The 21,593-nt window shown below is 60.8% G+C and overlaps 3 protein-coding genes and 1 long non-coding RNA gene across 4 annotated transcripts in view; 3 read left to right on the top strand and 1 right to left on the bottom strand.

Annotated features, from left to right (window-relative positions):
• Window positions 1–325: 325 nt before the first annotated feature.
• On the top strand, window positions 326–2,316 carry TMEM141 (transmembrane protein 141). Its single transcript, XM_039224639.1, has 5 exons — window positions 326–428; window positions 722–788; window positions 951–1,034; window positions 1,269–1,376; window positions 1,698–2,316. Exons 1-5 carry the CDS (start codon window positions 375–377, stop codon window positions 1,709–1,711), a joined length of 327 nt encoding a protein of 108 aa, XP_039080570.1. The 5' UTR covers window positions 326–374; the 3' UTR covers window positions 1,712–2,316.
• A 2,553-nt stretch (window positions 2,317–4,869) lies between these two features.
• CCDC183 (coiled-coil domain containing 183) lies at window positions 4,870–13,105 on the top strand. The gene is made up of 14 exons (XM_039224623.1): window positions 4,870–5,004; window positions 5,396–5,517; window positions 5,983–6,060; window positions 6,230–6,397; window positions 6,736–6,840; window positions 8,419–8,541; window positions 9,782–9,907; window positions 10,004–10,058; window positions 10,631–10,731; window positions 11,303–11,463; window positions 11,722–11,890; window positions 11,977–12,087; window positions 12,158–12,254; window positions 12,970–13,105. Exons 1-14 carry the CDS (start codon window positions 4,935–4,937, stop codon window positions 13,086–13,088), a joined length of 1,605 nt encoding a protein of 534 aa, XP_039080554.1. The 5' UTR covers window positions 4,870–4,934; the 3' UTR covers window positions 13,089–13,105.
• Window positions 11,017–14,168, bottom strand: LOC120226441. The gene is made up of 3 exons (XR_005527021.1): window positions 14,112–14,168; window positions 11,659–12,151; window positions 11,017–11,410 (listed from the first exon to the last, which is right to left on the bottom strand). It is a non-coding gene; the product is annotated as an uncharacterized LOC120226441 (long non-coding RNA).
• Window positions 13,511–21,593, top strand: part of RABL6 (RAB, member RAS oncogene family like 6) — a 20,414-nt gene continuing 12,331 nt past the window's right edge. Inside the window, exons 1-2 of the mRNA XM_039224621.1 lie at window positions 13,511–13,877; window positions 21,130–21,264. Coding sequence (XP_039080552.1) covers window positions 13,748–13,877; window positions 21,130–21,264 — 265 coding nt within the window. The 5' untranslated portion in view covers window positions 13,511–13,747. The remainder of the gene's footprint in view (window positions 13,878–21,129; window positions 21,265–21,593) is intronic.

The raw sequence follows: 21,593 nt of genomic DNA, 5'->3' as shown, positions 1-21,593 counted from the left end.
CTGTCCTGCGCAAGCCCGCCCCTCTGTTCGGCCCCGCCCCTCCGCCGTGTCCGGCGCAGGCCCCGCCCCTCTGCTCGGCCCCGCCCCTCCGCAGTGTCCTGCGCGGGCCCCTCCCCTCTGTTCGGCCCCGCCCCGCCGCCGTGTACTGCGCGGGCCCCTCTCCTCTGTTCGGCCCCGCCCCTCCGCCGTGTCCGGCGCAGGCCCCGCCCCTCTTTTCGGCCCCGCCCCTCCGCCGTGTCCGGCGCAGGCCCCGCCCCTCTGTTCGGCCCCGCCCCGCCGCCGTGTCCGGCGCAGGCCCCGCCCCTCTGCTCGACCCGCCCCCGCCGCCGTGTCCTGCCCAGGCCCGCCCGCAGGCTCGCGGTGACCCGCCAGCCATGGTAAACCTGGGCCTGTCCCGGGTGGACGACGCCGTAGCCGCGAAGCACCCGGTGAGAAGACCAGCCTGGGACGCGGGCCCCGGACCTCAGAAGCTGACCTGAGCGGGGCGGGCAGAGGCTCGGGGAGGGGGTGCCCTCGTCAGGGAAGAGCCACAGAGAGAAGGGGGACCCTCCTGCTATGGGGACTGGGGAAACCTGGGTGGACACGCAGGCAGGTGGGATGTGTCCCAGCCCCCAGGGCCTCACGATGGGTGGATCCCTTCCTTACGGGCAGAATGTGCCCGAAGGAGGGACAGGTGGGATGTACAAGGGGGGGAACTGAGCCCTCAACCCCCCCGCCGCAGGGACTGGAGGAGTATGCCGCGTGCCAGTCGAGCGCATTCATGAAGGGCATCTTCACCTTTGTCACAGGTAGGCTGGGTCCCCGGGCCCTGGGCTGTGGAGAGACCTCGCCCTCCTGTCTCACGCTGCTCCCCAGCAGGCGGCGTCAGGGGCTGGGAGCCTGACAGGTGCGGGGGGCCCTCAGCCCCTCGTGGACAGGCCGGCTGACGGGGGGGACCTGGCTCTTGGCAGGAACCGGCGCAACCCTCGGCCTGCAGATGTTCATTCAAAGGAAGTTCCCGTACCCCTTCCAGTGGAACGTGCTGGTGGCCGTGGGTGGGTACTCCGGGGCCTGTGCCCATGGCCTTGGAAATGCACCTGATTGCCAGAGGGCATGGCTGGCTCTTCAGCGGGGGTGGGGAGGCTGTGACTGGGCATCCCTGCCTCCTGGGAGGGGGTCCCGGGTCTCAGTGGGCGTCCTGCGGAGTCCGCCACCACCATCTGCCCAGGTCCCCTTTCCCTGAGAAGTGCAGAGGCCCAGGCCCACTGGCCCCTGCCCCCTGTCCCCAGTCACAGGCTCAGTGGCCAGCTACTGGGTGACCCGAGTGGAGTCACACAGATGCCGCAACCTCTGGCTCTTCCTGGAGACGGGACAGCTCCCTAAAGACCTGGGCACAGGTAAGAGGCAGGGGGCAGGGGGCGGTGGGAAGCAGAACCTGAGGGCCAGTGCCAGGGGCTGAGGCAGGCGAGCCTGGGCCCCGCGTACTGGCTGCACAGGGCCTCTCCCTGCTGGCCTGTCCCTCGTGCAGGGGCAGGAGGGGGAGGCACGCCAGCCCTCCCCGAGCCCCTTGTGCTGAAGGGGCCGGGGGCCCGGGCTGGGGGGGTGCAGAATGAGGAGTGTGGGCACCCCAAGAAGAGTAGCCACACCCCAGCTGACTGGTCTCCGGCCTGGCAAGCAGCTCAGGGTGTGGTTCTAGCCGCTCCCTTTGCCTTCTACAGATGGGCGCAGCTAAGAGGGCTCCAGCTGGGGCGCAGAAGACCCGGCCGGAGACTTCTAGAACACAGCCCTCAGGGCCTCCTCACCCCAGGCTGGCCCTCCCCCCTCACAAAGGCCCTCCCCACACCCTGAAGTGACCCAGCGGTGTCCCCTGCACACATGCATGGCCAGATCTGCCAAACCTGTGCAGACCGCTCCCGCCCCTGCCCAGGGGGTCAGACCAGAGGGGGCCGTCCCCGTGGGGGTTGGCCTCCTACAGGGCAGCCTGCTGAGAACTGCAGGGGATCAGAGAGGCTCTGGTGCTCAGCGGGAGGGCCATCTGCAGGCTCCGGTGCTCTGACCTCCCTGTCCCGCCCTGGCATCCCCCACAGTCCGAGGTGACAGCTGCTGCGGGGGGGGCGGGTATTGGACGAATAAATGCCTTGCCCTCTTCCCACCTGAGTTCTGCAATAATCAGGAGGCGTGTCAAAGCAGCAAGAAGTTGAGAGACAAATGTCACCTTAGCAGCATACACCTGAGGACCTGCCAGGGCATTTCCTAACGCTGAGCCCCAGAACCGGGCCCTGCGGGCGCTGGAAGGCCACCACCGCCACCGCCACCACCGCAGCTCTGCCTGCCTGCCTGCCCCCCCCCCCCCCCCCCCCCCCCCCCCGTTCCAAACACGCCTATCAGATTAAGTCGCTTCTCTCCAGGGGAGGAGGAAGTGAGGGGTGGGGGGAGGCCAGAACTAGCTTGCCGAAGCGCCATCCCCACAGAAGGAAAGTTCTGGAGTGGGCAAGACTACACACCCCACCCACCCCAGCAGAGGAAGATGCAGAGATGACATAAAACCTGGGCAAATCCACCTCCCCAGCGAGGCTGAAGACACAGCACAGGCCCCGCTCCCGCACCAGCTCAGCGCCTGGGCGCCTTGGCCCCCGCTGTGCAGCAGGCAATCTGTTAGCCGGGAGCCGGGGGGCCGGGAGCCGGGGAGCCGGGGGCCGGGGAGCCGGGGGCCGGGGGGCCGGGGAGCCGGGGAGAACTGGGCTTTGAGTTTTCTTTCACGTCCTAGTGGGTGGTCTGGGGCTGGTAGGCAGTCAGGGCCCAGGCTCCACTTAGTCTGCCCCCTGCTGTGATGGCCTCTATTCCAGGTCCCCCTCGTGGTCCCAGGCAGCTTCATCCTAGTCACTGGGGAGGGGACACTGTGCTTACACGTTGACCAAAACGAAGTCACGTGATACACCTAGTCCCAAGGTGCCTCGGAAGACAGCCTTGCTCTGGGCACGTGGCGCCCCACTAAAATTCGGGGGTCGTACATCTGCAGAAGAAGGTAGAAGCAATACTGAAGGACGAAGAGCAGCCTTGCCTCGGGCCCTGGGACAACAGCGAGGAGGGTTTGCTGCAGGGAGCAGACCAGGCCCGTGACCGGGCCTCCCAACCCTCTGGGGTCTCACAGGGCAGAAGGTGAACTTGGAATTGTGAATGGATCTGGACTCACCTTTAAAAAAAATTTTTTTCAGGGGCGCCTGGGTGGCATAGTCGGTTAAGCGTCCGACTTTCGCTTAGGTCATGATCTCGCGGTTCGTGGGTTCGAGCCCCGCGTCGGGCTCTGTGCTGACTGCCAGCTCGGAGCCTGGAGCCTGTGTCGGAGTCTGTGTCTCCCTCTCTCTCTGACCCTCCCCTGCTCACGCTGTCTCTCTCTCTCTCTCTCTCTCTCTCTCTCCTAGAGATAAATAAAAATTTCAAAAAAAATTTTTTACAGCATTTATTTATTTTTGAAAGAGAGCACTCATGAATGGGGAAGGGGCAGAGAGAGAGGGAGACACAGAATCCAAAGCAAGCTCCAGGCTCCAAGCCGTCAGCACAGAGCCTGACTCAGGGCTCAAACTCACAAACCGAGCTCATGACCTGAGCTGAAGTCACATACTCAACCGACTGTGCCACCCAGGCACCCCTGGACTCACCTTTTAAAGACTGGCAATGACCGGGGCGCCTGGGTGGCTTAGTCGGTTAAGCGTCTGACTTTCGCTTAGGTCATGATTTCGCGGTTCATGGGTTCGAGCCCCGCGTCGGGCTCTGTGCTGACTGCCAGCTCAGAGCCTGGAGCCTGTTTCAGTCTGTGACTCCCTCTCTCTCTGACCCTCCCCTGCTCACCCTGTCTCTCTCTCTCTCTCCTAGAAATAAATAAAACATTTAAAAAAATAAAGACTGGCAATGACCAAAAAGTCAAAAAGGTCTGTGAGATTGTGGAGGACCTGCCTGTGACAGCGTCTGGGTGAAGGCCATTGTTATGAGTGGTGTCCCCAAATTTACATTTGCATCCCCAACACCCAGGACCTCAGAATGAGACTGCATTTGGAGATAAGGCCTTTAAAGAAATGATTGTGTGAGGTGGGCCCTGCCTGATCCCCTCTGGCCTGTGTCCCCGTTAGGACGCACAGAGGGATGGCCATCTATAAGCTCAGGAGGAGCCAGCTCTGCGAACACGCAGCCTCCAGGATACGAGACAAGCAATTGTCATTGTGTCAGCCACCTGGTCCGTGGCATTTTGCTACGGCAGCCCCAGCAAATCCATGCAGCACGGCTGGGGGAAGTGACCTATCCCAGGCGCGTCCTTGGAATCCCGGCTGTCAGGCACTGGGGACCCGTAACCCTAAGGGAAGCTTCGGCTGTGCGCGACCCCGCCTGGGGGAAGCGGCAACTAAACTGGACCCAGGAATTGCCCCAGGAAAGTGGAGGCGGAGCAGGGCAGGCTCCAGGCAGCAGGTGAAGGTCAGGGAGAGATGGGGTAGTGAGGGCTGAGGCAGGGGTGTCATGAGCCAGGTCGCCCTGGGTGTGGGATCTGAGCTTGGGGTGGCATGAGGGAATGGAGATCCCATAAGGCAGAGACTGGAAGTTTTAGGAGGCTGAGGACAGCCTTGGGGTGTGGAGGGGACGAGGAGGGTACAGGGGGCTGGTGTGCGGTGCAGTGTCAAATCACCATCAATCATTTCCCTATGGAAAGTGCCTTGTCCCCGGCACTGCTCCTGAGCAGACAACAGCTGTGACTCAAGCACGCAGGGGACAACCCCGAGGCTGGCTGGGGGAGAGAGTGGGGGCGGGGGGGCCGGGGTCTCCGGGGCTCCGTGGCGGAGAACCCCGGCCCCCATCACAATGGGTCGAGATTCCGGGGACAATCAGCCACGTGCGGTTCTGCTGAGCGGGCCCAGCACAGGGAGGGTGGGAGGTGCACAGGGGCCTGGAGGACCCTGACGGCCACCATGAAGGCGTGCAGTGAGGCAGATGTTGAGGGGCAGATCCAGGAGCTGAAGACAATCACTCGGCTCCAGGGTGAGCGCACCCCCCAGGGGACCAGCTTTCAGATTTAGCCCCGGGGCCAGTCCAGGGCAAACAAGGGCTAGCAGTCACCCACCCCCAAATGGACCTGAGAGTAGGGACCAAAGGGGTCTGCCATGCGGGGGGCTTCAAGGAGATCTATGAGCACAGTGAACCCCAAAGCCAGAGGGGACAGGAAAGGACCCACCTGCTTCTCTGGCCATCGGGTGTGGAAGGGACCATGGGGTGTGCCCACCTCACCCTCCCCACTGCCCAGCCACGGCCATCCCTGAGAGCCACCCAGATGAGCACTGCTGAGCAGTGAAGCCCGTGGCCCCCAAGCGGGGGCAGGACGGAGCACAGCTGTGGTGGCAGCAGCCTTGCGCCCGCCCCTCCCCTCCCCCAGAGCAATGCCGGGCACTGCAGATCCAGGCGGTAAAGGAGAAGACGGCCAAGAACAAAGCCACGCTGGCTCTCCTCCGCAGCAACATCCGCCAAGGGGCCCAGGACTGGGCTTTGGCCAAGAAGGTGAGGGGCCCTGTTCCCCCCGCCCTGCTGACCACCGGCTGGGGGTGGGGACGGGGGCAGATGTCCTGAAACAGGCCCCCACACAGCAGGACAGCAAGGACGTCCTCCTCTGCCCGCTCTTACCTTTCAGGAGCCAGGGGCCATCCTGGGGAGGGGGTCCCCAGGACCTGTTCCCCTGGCTCGGGTCACTCCAGCAAGCCTGATGGGCAGGTTCCCCACCACCCACCCCAGAGGGCAGGGTGGGCCTGACTGGGGTCCTTTCTCCGGGCTCCCCCTACAGCAGGGGCCTCTCTGGCTCTCTGGCCACGTAGGGAGACCTGGGCCGTCTTCTCCAGACTCCCATCACTTCTGAGCTGGGAGGGCCTGCATGCGCCCTCGCTGCCGGGCTAGCACCGGGTAGAGAGGTCGGGGAGAATGCCCGCAGGGAGGGAACGGGGGCCCAGCTCAGCCGCCACCGCTCCGCAGTATGACCAGCGGACCATCTCCAAGGCCTGCGGGAAGGACACGACCATGAGGCTGGGGCACTGTCGCTGCTCCATGGAGGTAAGGCGGCCCAGGAGGGGCCCCCCAGCCTCGCCCGGCCGGCGCACCCCACCCCAGCACCGCCACCAAGCAGCGCTGCGGAGCCGGGGCAGAGCTTCGCGACCCCAGGGGTCCCTCCCCAGCAGCCCCGCGGCGCACCCACGCGCTGGCCGCGCCCTCCCCGACGCAGGTGGCGCGCGAGAAGCTGCGAAAGTACGTCTTCGACCGCGTGAACGTGCACAACGTGCTGATCCACCTGGTGCGGCGGCGGGGTGAGAAGCTGCAGAGCATGCGGCTGCAGCTGGCCGGTTTGCAGCGCCAGCCCGACGCCACCAAGGAGGAGCAGCGCCAGCGGCAGGTGGCGGGCGGGGCGGGGCTTCTCCGGGAGGCGGGGCCTCGGGGAGGGGAGGGGCTTCTCGGGGGCGGGGCTTCTCCGGGAGGCGGGGCCTCGGGGAGGGGCGGGGCTTTTCCGAGAGGCGGGGCCTCGGGGAGGGGAGGGGCTTCTCGGGAGGGGAGGGGCTTCTCCGGGAGGCGGGGCCTCGGGGGAGCGGGTGGGACTCCACTGGGGGGCGGGGCTAGGAGAAAGCGATGCACACCGACCCCTCCCTGGAAGAAAGCTCAGCCTCGGGGTCAGCCTCCAGGTGGGCGTCCACGGGGCCTGTCCGGAAGCACTGTGCGCCCTTGGGCTGTCCCCAGGTCATCCGCCAGCTGGAGAACAACATTGAAAAGACCATGGTCAAGATCACCACGAGTCAGAACATCTACCTGCTGTACGTGGACCTGCTGGATTATCTGAAGAAAGTGAGCCCCTCACCCCACACCGCAGCCCAGGGAAGCCGTCTGGCCGGGAGAGCGGGAGCGGCAGGCCCCAGCCTCCCTGCTGGCCTAGGGTCTCAGCGGCTGGACGCTCCAGCCCCGCGGGGAGGGAGCTGTGACTCTCCTCCGTGCCCGGTTGCCCCGGGACAGAGCCCTGCTCTGGGCCCCAGCTGAGCAGGGCAGGTGCACCCCTAGGTGGAAAACATTGTCAAGAACTTGTAATTTGCTGCTTCAAACCGGCATCTTACGGGATACATCAGAATTGTTTGGGTTTTCTTGCACGTATTTGATGGTTCGGTGTTTTTATCTTGTCCTATCCTTTATCGTTGTGTGGCCTCCGAGGGCAAAAGATGGCCCCTGAGCCTTCAGAAAGTCCCTCATCATAGAGAGACTTCATAGAGGGCAGGTCACCTCTGAGCAGGCGGGTAACCTGGAGCTTGCTGCCCAGCTCTTCCCAGCCAGCCGCCCTGCCCCCAGCAGGAGAGGCCTGGAGGAGGCCCCCAGGGGCCCCGAAGGCCTCTTCTTGGGGAGCAAGAAGACCAAATGACGGGCGGGTGGACAGTGGGGGCCCTGGGGCTGAGAGGAGGCGGCGGACGGGGAGAGTGAGGAAGTCGTCCACACTCCCTCACCCCCAGGCTGGGGCAGGGGGAGTCCTGGAGGGCAGCCCAGCCGGCCAGGTGACAGGTGGAGATGTCTGGAGATGTCGTGGGACGGGCAGACACTGCCGCTCTTCCTGGCTGGGGCCACAGCCCCCCAGGCTCTGCCCAGAGCCGCACAGGCAGGTGTCTCGCTCCTCTGGCCTGTCCCTCAGCCCCTGTTCCTAGGCTCAGCCGAACACCTGCGCCCCTCACCTTCCTGGACCCACCACCCGGCTCCGGCTGTTACCTGGGTCCAGCCCTCCTCCATTTGGACAATTATGTGTCCCCAGGGGCATGTTCTTTTCAGAACATATGCATTTTTAAAAAATAACTCCCAGGGTCATCTGTATTTTTTTAAAAAACTAGTGAAAATCTACATTGTAGTTACTAACCACAAACAACTAAGGGGTCAAGATATATTAGTTATTTATGAGCCTGGCTCTGAGCCTAATACCTCATTACATATAGATTCTGCCCGCAGCCTTGTGAAAGACCCAATATGAACACATGGGCAACACTCTCCCAAATTCCCCTAGCCCGCTGGTCAGGGCAGCCTTGGCCTTAAGCCCTGGTCTCTGACCCCACGTCCCTGTTTCGAGCCCCTCTGCTACACTTCAGACAGCAGCCACTCCCCGGGGTGGGGCACGGTTCAGTTCGACGCCCCCGTGACAGCCTCCTTGGCAGTATGCCTGAGGGTCTGGTCCCGGGCAGCGGGAGGGTCCACCAGGAAAATGCTGTCTGCCCTCCTGAAACAGTGCTTTTCCCTGCTCTGCGCCTGGTGGGGGCTGGGGCCACAGGCCGGACCCTCCAGTGTCCTCAGGGCTCCAGCCGTCTGGGGTAAGACGTGAGGGGCAGCATCTGGTTGGCCCGGAGCCCCTGGGCGGACAGTTTCCGTGCCCACCTGCTCTCGCCCCTTTTGATACAGAAACTGGCAGGCTACCCCATGGGGCTGGACAAGCTGCAGAATCTCGTGGGTGACTACTGCTCGGAACTGTCAGACATGACAGTCATGTCCCAGGACGCCATGATGATTACGGACGAGGTCAAGGTGAGCTCCAGTCCCAGGCCAGGGAGCCCGCAGGTCCCTGTCTCAGACCTGTCTGGCCTAGGGTCCATAGGGACACTCCCGGCACCGCCTGCAGTCACTGGAAGGATCCAGCAGCCACCTCACCGGCCTGCCCTGCTCACACACTAGGCCCCTGGACAGAAAGAGTGGCCCCTGGGCATGGAAGCCGAGAGGTAGATGCAGGAGGGAGAGAGTTAGCCTGGTGCGGGCAGGGGCCATCCATTCACGCGGCCCATGCCAAGGCCGCCTCAAAGCCCATGCAAGTCAGGCACGCATCATCCTCATGATGGGGGCAGTGAGTCCACGACGAAGCGTCACACAGCCACTGGCCTATACTGCAGAGACGAGTGGGCGACATGGGGCTACTCGGGGCACTTAGCTGCTCAGAGAGGCAGTGCTGGGGAGTGGTCCCAACCCTGGAGGCCGGCGGACAACCAAGGTCCTGGGCCATAATGGGGCCACAGGAGGTGTGGGTGGCGGGAAGAGAGCAGGTGTGGAGGAAGGGAGCCTTTGGGCCAGTGGAGGCAGCAGGGAGCCAGGGGGGTGGGGTGGCCGGGGGGGGCACTTAGATGCTGGGCCCTCCACCCAGCCCGGAGCTCTGGGAGGAGAAATTTGCCTTTTAAAACGTCTGTGCTCTGGCTGCAGAGACTAAGGGTACAGAGTCCAGATGCTGGTGACACGGAACAGACCAGTGGTGGAGCTAGGGGCCTGATGGTCACTGGGGCCCAGAAGTCACCCGATGAGCTGTGGGGCCAAGTCAGATGTGGACGGGGGTGGAGAGGGCAGCATGCAGGACGCATGGGCAGGCATGGACAGATGATAGATTTAGCTGCCAAAGCAGGACACGCGGGAAGAGCCTGGGCTTGGGGGGCGATGCTGAGTCCTTTTTAGGCCCGTGGAATCACTCCAGGGAGTTGTCGTCAGTGGAGACAGCTGAGGCAGCAGGGAGCCCAGGCTATGGAGAGAAACGGGGTCCCTGAGCCGAGGGTGCAGCTGGGGAAGGCGGCACCCCCAGGGGCCAGGTGGGGGTGTCCAGAGAGGAGAATGGAGGGCCGGAGGGACTGTGAAAGCCGCAGGCGCAAGCCTGTTAGGACGAAGGGCACAGCCAAGGGCTTCCAGCGCTATTCCCAAATCTAGAAGATGGGGACTGAAACTGATGGCCAGGCTTGGCACCATGGGAAGCCGTGGTGAGACACGCCTGCCCCACCTCCTGCGTCCCCAGATGAACATGAGGCAAGGGGAGGCGACTTTCATCGAGGAACGCAGGGCACGGGAGAACCGGCTCAATCAGCAGAAGAAGCTGATCGACAAGATCCACACGAAGGAGACCAATGAGAAGTACCGCAGGGTGAGTCCCCGAGGGACCCCACAGCAATGGGAGGCAAGCCAGGCGGCTCCCTCCCCAGCAGAAGACACCGCTCACCACCTCCTCCCCTCCTCCCAGGGCCGGCGGGACTTGGACTTCTCCTCCAATATGATGACTACAGAAACCGTGAAAGGTACGCACTCGGCTCTCTGCCCGCGTCCAGCAAGGGTCTGAAAAGACCGGCACAGACTCAGGTCTCTGTGAGGCCAGCCACGGCCAGGGTGAGGGAAACAGCCGAGCCCCCGCCTCTCCCTGCTCTCCCTGCAGAGGCTGAGTGCCAACAGCCACAGCCCACACTGCAAGGCACTGCTCCCAACCTTGGGCTCACTGCCAAGTGTGGTCGCGCCCCCCCGCTCCTCCGCTGTACTTGTACTTGACGGTGCTGTCCCCTGGCATCCCAAGGCTCGATCGCCCAGTGATTCCTCAGAAGAGTTGGGTCAAGCCCCAGACCCCTGTGCTGCCTCTGAGAAGTGCCAGGAATCACCCATGCCGGGCACCCGCTGGATGGAGCTGCCTTGGGGTGTCCCTGAAGGGTCAGCTGAGGGAGGAGCAGGGTAAAATGCAGGTAACTCTCACAGGTACCTGCCCAGCTCTCTGGTAGCCTCCCCGGAGGCCCTCGGCATGCGTGGAGGTGTCTGATGGCCTCGGGCAGAGTTCCCGTGACCCTCCGGCATGCTGGCCACCCTTCCCCTCTGCTATGCCCAGTGAGGAGAAGAGAGGCCTCCAAGTCTGATATCGAATACGAGACAGACGTGACTGCTTCAGTGGAGAAAGTGAAGACGGCTGTGCGATGCTCCTATCTCTGGGTACTGCCCCCTGGCACTCCTGGGGTGTGAGTGGCAGGCAGGGGGCCCTCGCCCCAGCCCAAAGCCTACTGCGGGTACCTTTTGAATGAATGTGGGCACACAGCTGCAGCTTCACGGCTGAGAGTAGAGCGCACTCTGGGACACAGCCGGCATGTCCGAGTCACGTTCCAGGGGCCACACAGAGCCTGCAGGGATTCAAGGATCCAAATGCTGAGACCTTCACCTACAGCTCTGTCCCTCCCTAAACCGCCAGGACCATAATGAGAGGCTGCCACTGCCTGGTCCTTCAGTTTAATCCGATCTGGCTTTATTATTAGTAAGCTTAGCTCCCATCCTTAGACGAGTGGCTCAAAGCCCCTGGCAGTTTCTCAGGGGTGATGATCTTGTCGTGGCTGCCCGCTCTGCTTGCGGTGTGAGCAACACGTGGGGCCGTGCATGAAGGGCTTCACCCAGGACCTGGCCGCAAGTCAGCATCGTTGCTGACCGCTGGGGGGACCCCAGAAGAAGCCTGTTCTGTGCGGCCCATGCCTACCGGGCCCACACCCGCTTCTCTCCCCACTGGCCTGGCCAGGACATCGCTGGCCGCCTCCTGGCACAGAGGAACACGGAGGAGAACCTGGGGCTGCAGATGGAGGACTGTGAGCAGCGGCGGGCGCAGCTCGAGGCCCTGATGAAGAAGCTGGAAACGGAGGAGGCAGTGCTCAAGTTCCGCCAGGCGCCCGGCTCCGTCAGGTACCCTGGGAGGCCCCTGTCTCCCACCAGGGCCGCCCAGGGGGGCCCTTGTGACCCGCCCACGTGGGCCGGGGCCCGGCGCGGAGCCCGGCGTGGACACTGGTGGCCAGACGGGTGGGCCACGAAGGCCCAGCCAGGAGACACCACGTGCTCACAGCTGAGCTCTTGAGCCCCTGAATTTAGCATGACGCCCACCTCAGGACTGTGGCCGCCTCGCCCTTGACTCTGTGCCACCTCCCTCCCCATCGTCCTCAACAGCTTCAAGTCTGTTGAGAAGAAGATGAAGGACATGCTGAGAGAGGAGGAAGAAAGGCTCCGGCTGGCCTACTCCAACATGACCAAGAGCCAGAAGCTGCTGCTGACCATCCAGACGGGCATTGACAACCTCTATGTCCGGCTGATTGGCATTGCCCTGCCCACGGCCCAGGTACCAGCCGCAGTGGGCGGAGCCACCCGCACGCAGGGCCCCTGGGAGAGGCCAGGGGAGAGATGAGACCTTCTGCCGGCCTACAGAGAGAAGTGGTGCTCTCCGAGCCCCCTGACGCGCTCAGCAAGCTGGCCGACTGCGAGGGGAAGCTCGTGTACCTGGCCGACAGTCTGCGGATGCTGTCCAGGACTGAGGAGGTAGCCGGCGGCTGGGGCTGCCGCTTTGTCCCCTGTACCCTTGGAGCTGACAGGCCCGTGTGCTCTGCAGGTGAACACAAAGCTGAGGGATACTCTGGAGTCCTCGACTCTGAAGGAGAAGCAGAACACGCGGATCAGCTTTGAGGAGCTGGAGGATGATGTGATAGGTACAGGCTCCGGGCTGGGGGCCAGGCCGCCCGGCAACGCGCAGCGGGCGTGCGGCAGACGGCAGCGTCTGAGCAGGGCCACCTGCAGGCGCAGTGGGGGCTCCAGGGACAGACGGGGGGTGTCACTTGTACCCACGCTCTTTTAACTTACGGAAGTGACTTAGTGAGGACATGGAGAAGGTAATGCCGTCGAAAGGAGAACGTATTGACTTTCCAGACGCACGGGAGCATCACTGCCGGCCAGGAGGCGGAGAGGAGCAAGGGGAAGGCCGAGCCCAGAGCCCTTCTTGGGGTTTCCGTGGGAGAGGCAGGGGAGGGCAGGGCAAACCGCTTCAGGTGGGCTTTTGGAAGAATCCCAGTGGGTGGCGGTGCCGGGCCCCCGGTTGATTTAGGCGAGGATTATTGGCTTGGTGTGAGGGTGTATCTGATAAAGAAGGGGTGGGGAGGGGGGCTCTGGATCGCTTGGTTCGCACGAGAGACGCTCCCAGCGGGCGAGGCTTCTGCTGTCCCCAGGGACTGGCCAGCCCTGCCAGGGGGCAGCCTCTCCCCGGGTGTGTAAGAGCCCACAGGCCAGGGCATCGGGAAGACAGAAAATAAGACAAAGTAGCTAACAGCTGGCCCCTGATGACTGCACGCCCACGAAGCCCGGACTGTCCGCGAGCTCGCTGCGGCAGGGGCTCCAGAGTGCAGCTGCCCTCCTCCTCGACCTTTCTAGAAACCTTCCAGTTCGCAGACGTGGACCACAGCTACGTCCCCTCGCGGGCCGAGATCAAGGGGCAGGCCCAGCGGCTGATCGAGGGGAGGCTCAAGGTGGCCAAGAAAAAGAAGAAGTAAGCTGGAGGAGGAGCCCCGCCCCGGCCCCGAGCCGGCGCTTTGTTACGCAAATAAACATTTTTCCAGGACTGCCGGGGGCCGTGGGACAGGAGTCTCAGAAATGAACTCCGGGAGACCTAGACGTGGGGGGATCACGTTGAGAAGCTGCGGAAGCGTGGGGCACTGGGGGCGGGGCCAGAGTTAGCGGGTGAGTGGGGACGGGTCCCGCAAGGAAGCGGACAGGTGCCAAGCCTCATCCGAGAGCCCGAGGACCGCCCCGAAGGCCGGACGGCTGACGTGGCTCCGCGCGCCCCGCCGGCCCGCCGTGCGGCACATGCGCACACCGCCGCACCGCCAGGGCGCTCGCGGCGCGCCGGACCCAGGCCGCTTCCGCTCCCGCCCCACCGCGCACGCGCGCACCCTCTTGGCCCTCGCGGCACCCGTAGCCGCGCGCCCCGCCGAGCCAACGCCAAGATGGCGGTTCTGACAGACGGAGGGCTGCCGCGCCGGGGGTCCCCGGGGCTGGAGCGGAACCGCCGCGGCTGAGCCCCTGCTCTGCCCTCGAAGCAGGCGCCCGGCCGCCGGGACCCGGGACATGGTGCGATCCGCGCCGGGTCGCCGCCGTCGCCGCCGCCGCTGAGCTCGCGGGCCGCTCCGGGCTCGGACGTGGGAGCGGGAAGATGTTTTCCGCGCTCAAGAAGCTGGTGGGGTCGGAGCAGGCTCCCGGCCGCGACAAGAACATCCCCGCCGGGCTGCAATCCATGAACCAGGCGCTGCAGAGGCGCTTCGCCAAAGGGGTGCAGTACAACAGTGAGTGCAGGCCGGGCGCGCAGGGTTCCTGCCCGAGGAAAGTGGGGTCGGGGGCACGGGTGGAAGAGGGCGCTGCCCCGCACGGTCCGCAGGCCTGGGCCCCGGCGACTGGGACTTGGCAGAGACCAGGTCGCGCCCCGGCCCAGGAAGCACTCGCGCCCCCAGGGCCTGGCGGTCTGCGGGGAGATGTGGCCGGTCCTGTTCCTCTCTGTTGAAGATGTGCTGAGCCCTTACCTGTGGCAGGTACCCTAGGGGCGTTCACCTAGGATCAGGAGATGATGTCGGGAGGTGATGCCGGGCCGGAGACGAGGTCCTGGAGGACCCCAGGGCCGGAGTGGGGGCGCCTGGGCCCGCGGTGTTCCCCTCTGACCGCTGGGTCATTCCCGAGGAACCCTGGCACGTTAAGAAATCTGTGCGTTTCGTTTGCACGGTAAAATTCGTCCCGGCGGTTCCTGGTGCGCTCTGCGGTGCCCTGATTGGCCCGGATAACCTCGTCCTAGAGTGATTCTTACATAAGGTGGGGAGAGCTCTGTGGTCTGTGACGCTTGAAGGGGTGGTGGGGCTCCCCGTCAGTGAGCCACGTGACAGCCTGCCCAGGGGCGCCGAGATCCAGCCGGCCGTGGTGGTTTGAGCTCTGGGATTTTGTGGGCTTCATATTCAGTTAGAGGGGAATATCGTCTACGCCACACATTCCTGCCCCCCTCTTCCTTTTTTTAAGAAGCATTTGTAAGGGATATATTTGGAAAAAGCTCCAGAAGGCACAGAGACTTACTGTAGGAGACTTCTCTTCCCCAAGGGAAGCAGGAGTTATTTTCAGATGCCCTCCGAGCCCAGGATGTTTCCAGGCCTGTCATAAATTATGTAAATTGCGTAGCTCCTAGAGGCTGCCCGTCCTCTTGACCTCTTTAAGGTTTTCCATCTCACTGTGCTTTTCCTGGTGTTATTTAAAGCCCTTTTATGTTCTCTGTTTTTAAATTGTTTTCCTTTCAAGGATTTTCATATACTGCTGCTACAAGGTTTTGGGTTCCTCCCTACCCCCGCCCCCTCTACTACTTTAAGAGAACTTTCTGGTCTCTCTGATGACATATTGAGGTGGTCACATGCAATATTAAACTAATCGGAAAGATGTTTGTGCAGGTTTAATTACTTTTTGTGCTTATTTATATTTGAGAGAGAGAGAGGATGATGGGGGGGCCACAGAGAGGGAGGGAGACAGGGAATCCGAAGCAGGCTCCAGGCTCCAAGCTGTCAGCACAGAGCCTGACACGGGGCTCCACGTTGTGAACTGTGAGATCATGACCTGAGCCGAAGTCGGATGCTTCACCGACTGAGCCCCCCAGGCGCCCCTGAAGACCTCTGTGCAGGCTTAAAAGAGAGGTATTTTAGATACAGATGTATTCAACTCTCAATTTTGTATGTATTTGTTACATTCAGAGAAGAGAGTAGTAAGTCAAATTACTCATTTGTACAAAGCTGAGATTCTTCATTCGGCTCCCTTATTTACTTCTATTACTTAAAGTATTATTTTAAGCTTAATTCTAGTTGTGTGGAAATCAGAGCTGGAAACTGGAAACTTTTCACCTTCTGAAAAGCACCCCTGACGGGCAGAGACCAGGGGTGGGTAGGGCAGGGGCAGGCATGGCAGGGATGTCCCAGAGAAGGGAACCCAGCCTGCGGCAGGTGCGGGACAGGCTGTGACTCCCGAGAACCGCAGCAAAGGTGGAAATTGAGAGAAATCCCTTTGAGAGGGAGGCTGGCCTGCTAGTTGAACAAGGTGCAACTTGGAAACTTTTTGATTTCCTTTATTTGAACAGGTGCAACTTTGAAACTTTTTGATTTCCTTTATTTATTTTCCAAAAAACTTTAATTAGGGGATAGAAGCCAGCCAGCTGATGGTTATAGATTCAGGGTTTATGGGCAAGGGTGGGTGGCTTCCAAGCTCATGTGTTGTCTCTTACCGAGCCTTGTCCTCTTAGGGCAAAGTTTTCTTTTAAATTGCAATGATAATAGAAGTGACTCATGTCACTTATGCAAGAGCCCCAGCGCACACATCAAATTTAGACTCAAAACCTGAATGAGACATTGGACCATAATTATAGTTTGAAAGTTACTTGCATTCAAAGTGGCAGAAAGGATGTTGCCTTACCTGGTCTATCTTTCTACTCGGACACAAGTTCCCAGCGGTGTTGTGAAGAAGCGTGGACTGGGGCACCTTCCCAAGTCAGGAAACGCCAGTCATGATGAGGCTTGGCCGGTTCGCCCTTGCCCAGGACTGCGCTCCCGGCAAAGCCGGCGCCCGGACGCCGGGGCAGCCAGGGTCCCGGCCCGTCAGGTCTCGGTGCTAGAACTTAGAAATGGACTTAAACACTTCTCTTGCTAAAAAACCTCTGAAAGGTTGATTTCAGGGTAAGAAGGAAACAGCTTTAAGATTATATCAAGATTATGAGCTGACACGTCATGTTTGGAAAAGAACCAAAGAGAACCGCCAGGAATGAGAAATACGGCCATTAAAACCAAGAAGCCAGCAGGCAGGTGAATCAGCGCAGGGACCACACTGAGGACAGGGCTCGGCCTGGGGGAGAGATGCGCAGCGGGGACGGGGCACACGCGGGGTACGAGTCTCACACAAGAATAGCAGGCGCCGGGAGGCAGTAGTATTTGAGGGAATGAAGGCAGGGTTTTCCAGAATTCGGGAAGTACGGGAAACCCCACAAAGGGTCCAGGGTTTTAAAAACACAGTAACTACACCGGCCACGCGAGCATTTCCACCCCCGGGCCGGAGACGCAGCGGCACCTGCCCACACGCTGCGCAGGCAGCGGTCACGGTTGTGGCCTGTGGGGGCCTCACCCGAGGAGGCGGTTACTCACGAGGGCGCGTGGGTCAGCTCATTTCCGGTCTGAGGCCACTGTCGGCGGCGCACAGGCTCTCGCTGAAAGAATATGGAGGGTGGGCGCCAGATCGATGGGGATGGCGATCGGGTCACGGGCGTGGGGCCTAGAAGACAAAGGTGAGCACGGAGACGGGTGACTCTATGGGCTGAGATCCAAGCAGGCGCTGGTCACGGCCATCGCTGTGACAGTGGCTCACATGGTCCAGGTGGAAGGAGGGACTGAGCCCCTGGCAAGCCTCCGGGAGCCGGGACCGAGCCGATCCAAGTTTCGGCTTTGGAGAGGCCTTTCGCTGTTTAAGAGGAAGATAAAGAGATTAATTCACTTGAGATGAATCACAGCAAATGTGAATGAATGTTAAAAACTTAAGTTACTAGGGGCGCCTGGGGGGCTCAGTCAGCTGCGCGCTCCGCGCTCGGTTTCACCTCAGATCCCAGGGATCCAGCCCCATGTCAGGCTCCGAGCTGGGCGTGGAGTCTCTCTCTCCCCCGTGCCCACTTTCTCTCTCTGTCTCTGCCTCTCACTCTCTCAATGGATGAATGAGTGAACAAAAATGAATTAAAAAAATACACAGTTCAGTGATAATGAACAGCCCACGTCCTTGTGGTCACTGACCTAAGAATACAGTTTGAAAACTTAGCAAAAGAACAACAAAATAAATTTTTTTTTAAAATATTTTTATTTCTAGGAGAGAGAGAGAGAGAGAGAGAGCGTAAGCAGGGGAGGGTCAGAGAGAGAGGGAGACACAGACTCCGAAACAGGCTCCAGGCTCTGAGCCGGCAGTCAGCACAGAGCCCGACGCGGGGCTCGAACCCACGAACCGCGAGATCATGACCTAAGCGAAAGTCGGACGCTTAACCGACTAAGCCACCCAGGCGCCCCAAAGAACAACAAAATAAACCCCAAGAAAGTAGAAGGAAGGAAACGACAAAGGAAAAAGCAGAAAGCAGTGACTTTTTTAAAAGAATCAGTTGAGGTGTTCAACAAAACATATCGTGGCGCGTGCCTGGGAAAGTAGGCTCTGGGAAGGTTAGCAAAGAAAAAAGACAGATGTCACGAATATCAAGAGTACAGGACTATAACTACAAGGTTTTAAGATACAAAACGTTCTGAATAATCTTGTGCGGGTGAATGGAAAACTTAGAGAGGGCAGTGGCCTAGAGAAAGGCCCCTGAGGCTGCCCCCGAGAAATCCCGACTCTGAGTCTGGAGAGCCCGGCCTCACCGTGATGGAGAAGACGCGCGTGACAGACGGGCGCCCAGCCTGCTTGCTGCCGCCAGGACACAGGAGGACGGACACAGAGGGTAACCGTCCAGTCCTGTCCGTGAGCACAGATGGCGTAACCTAGCGAGAGGCCAGGAAATCCGATCTAGAAAATCATCAAAATATTCGTAACAAACCATTGCGTTGAGACCAAATAGGACGACTCCGGGAATGCACACATTAGTAGAAAAGATATTTACACTTTACCAGTGGGTTAAAGGAGAAGCAGCATTATAATCTCAGTAGGTGCAAAGAAAAGATCAGATAAAAGTCAACACCCATTCGTGGTTTGTAGAAAATAAAAAGAGAAAACCCACTTCTTTTTTTTTTTTTTTAAGATTTTTATTTTTAAGTAATCTCTCCACCCAACATGGAATGCGACCCCACGACACCAAGATCAAGAGTCACCCGCTCCATGTAGAAACTAATTTGACAATAAACTATTTGTAAAAAAAAAAAAAAAAAAGAGTCACCCGCTCCAGCAACTGAGCCAGCCAGGCGCCCTGAGAAAACCCACATCTTAGCAAACCAGGAGCAGAAGGAACGCCTTTCGCCTGGTCAGGAATATTTACCAAAACCTGTATCCGTATATACTAACGAGACATAGTAAGCTTGTCTTTTAAAATCAGGAGCGAGGCATAGACTCCCCGCTTTCATTGAGCTCTCCATGGAGATATAGAATTCCACCCAGCACAAGAGAAAATGAAAGTATGGGGCAGGGGCAGATACAGGCCCTTCTAAAGGGAAAATATTAACATAGAAATAAAAATATTAATTTTTCCCAGGGTGCCTGGGGGGCTCAGTCAGTTAAGTGTCTGACTCTTGATCTCAGCTCGGGTCTTGATCTCAGGGTCCTGAGTTTAAGCCCCGCATTGGGCTCAGTGCTGGGCATGGAGCCTACTTAAAAGTGTGTGTGTGTGTGTGTGTGTGTGTGTGTGTGTGTGTGTGTGTGTGTGAGGGGGGGGTTCCCTTTGTTGGGACGCTGTTTCATGTAGGACGTGGACCACCCACACCGTCTCAGCACAGCACCCAGCGTGTTTCTGGCAGCGTGAGAAAGCCGGGAAGCTGGACAGCCCTTCCCTTTAACAACATTGTAAACGTCTGAGTAAAACGTTTAGGAATACATCGGTGCATCACTCAGTTCTGAACTCGAATGAGGCTTGTGCGGTTGTTCGCTGCACGTTTCCCAAGAGCAGAGGGAGTGATGGTGGGAGGGGCGGCAGCTCTGAAGCTGAGGCGCCTGCCTGCCCCTGGCGGGGTGTGGCCCCCGTGGGCCGGGGGGGGGACCCTGAACTCACGCTAGAAGTGGCCTCTCCCAGGAAAGCCCTGCCCAAAGCCAGGTCTGTGTCAGCCCGCGTGGGTGACCTCCACGTGGGTTTGCCTCTGAATCATCACTGTGGTCCCAAAGTCTCAAATGGAGAATTCACTTTAGGCCTTCCCAGGTCATTAGCTAGCGTTCCAGAAATATCACAGGGACCTTCTGACAAAGTGGCTTCAGCTCAGACCTTAGAGAGGCCCCGTGGACACCGTTCACGAGACCTGGAGCTGCTGGTAGATCAGGACACCCAGCAGCAGAGGCCGGACCCGCGGACCCGGCGCCTCGGGGCTCGGGCTCCACGCGTATCAGGGCGCACACGGCCCTCGTCCCGCAACGGCTCTGCGCTTACGGCGGGAGCACCTCGTGGTGTAGACGGTGTCAGGCCCGCCGTACACCTGGGACTGACGTCATACCGTGGGTCAGCCGCACCTCAGTGACCACGTCAGTGCACAGATCTGTTTAAAGAAATAAAAGAGGCCTGAGAAAACAAGCAGGAATCTGAGAGCAGAGAAAGAGGCAGAGTAGGTTGAAGAGGACCCTGCCCGGGGAAGCCAGGACAGGGTGAGGGAGCACACGGAGCGCGGCCACCATGAGCAGCGCTGTCTGGGGCGCGAAGGGCCGCGCAGCTCCCCGCCCGCCCTCAGCCGCTCTGGGGGCTCTGCGTTTGCGTCCCCGCCCTCGGGGCTGGGCTGCTCGTGGCCGCTGACCGTGAGTCTCGTGTGGGTCCCTCCCACGGGAGGCGGGCTCCCCTAAAGCGACACGCTTCCTGCAGCGTGTTCAGGCCCGTGACAGGGACCCGGGGCACCGCCAGAGCTGCGCCGACAGCGCACACGTGTTCTGGCGGCGCTCTCAGGTGTTTGGCTTCTGGATGGAATCGTGTCTAGACCGCCTGCCCCTGGACCTTGAGGCCCATGGCTTGTGTCCCATCTGGAGACAGGATGGAGCGCGAGCAAGAGCGCCCCTGAGGTCTGACAGGAGGCGCTTCAAGTTGAGAACAGCTAACGTGTCCTGATGACGGCCGGGGGGGGGGGGGGGGTGGGGGGGGGGGGGGGGACCATGGAGGGGGAGCCGACGTCGTGACCCAGCTGCACGGGAGGAGTAGTGAGTGTCCGAGAACAGAGGGTGGGTGCCAGGAGGAAAAAGCCAGGAGGCTGGGGGGCCGGGCCAGGGCTCGGGGCTGCCCGTGTCCCTGCGCCGCGTCCTGTGGGCTCGCTCACTGCCGCGTGCACACCTGGCACACAGGCCGCCACGTAAACACGTGTTGGGCGAGCAAAATAGCATATAGGCTGTAAGCCCACACGTGCGGCCTTGAAAATGCTGGCGCTCTCCTAAATCGCGTGCTAAAAATACCAGGGCTGCGAGAAAGTAGGTTAAGAGCGAACTTCCGAAATCTAGGGAGCTGCCTGAGAACATCAGCTGCCCCACCCCCTCCAGCAGCCTGACCCTGACCCTGTGAGTCAGGGGTCCCCGGGACATCCGGCTCTGGGGGAAGACCACTCCCCTGCAGGTGCAGGGTCCCAGCGCGGTTCACTCCTTCGGGGGTGGGGCGGGGCGAGCAGAGCGGAGGGCCCTGGGGGCTGGGGGGGGGCCGGCCAGGAAGCCCTGCTGTCCTCCCCTCAAGGGTCTCCAGCCAGGCTGCTCCCCAGCACCAGGGCTCCTCCCTGCTCGCCAGCCACTCAGGCCACGCTCTGTGTGGAAGAAACTTGTGTGGCAAGTGAACTGTTGGTGAAGTTACAGTTTGCCGTTGGTTTGATTTGTTTACCTGATCTGTCCCCCCCCCAGTGAAGATTGTGATCCGAGGTGACAGGAACACGGGAAAGACGGCGCTGTGGCAGCGGCTGCAGGGCAAGCAGTTTGTGGAGGAGTACATCCCCACGCAGGAGATCCAGGTCACCAGCATCCACTGGAACTACAAAAGTGAGGGCGGCCGGCGGGGGCGGGCGGGGCCTGGTGCGGTGGGGACTTCCTCCCCGGCCGCGGTGCCCTCACAGAGCCCTGTAGACCTGAGCGAGCCCCTTGAACTCGGAGGTGCCGGCGTCGGGGCACCCGTCACAGCGGTTCTCGGGTGCTCGGAAATCAGGAAACCCAAGTCCTTTGAACCATTTTAAACATCTCTTGTTATTGAAAAAAAGAAAATGTCGTTGTCACCAGTGGGGCACACGGGTCTTTGTAGAAGTTCCCAGTCCCCGCCCACCCTGGGGCAGCTGTGTGGGCCGGCGCCACCATAGTCATCAGCTGGACTGATG

The sequence above is a fragment of the Hyaena hyaena genome, unplaced genomic scaffold (genome assembly GCF_003009895.1).
Source record: "Hyaena hyaena isolate Hyena2069 unplaced genomic scaffold, ASM300989v1 scaffold_1692, whole genome shotgun sequence".
NCBI lineage: Eukaryota > Metazoa > Chordata > Mammalia > Carnivora > Hyaenidae > Hyaena > Hyaena hyaena.
This window is presented reverse-complemented; position numbering and strand designations above follow the sequence as displayed.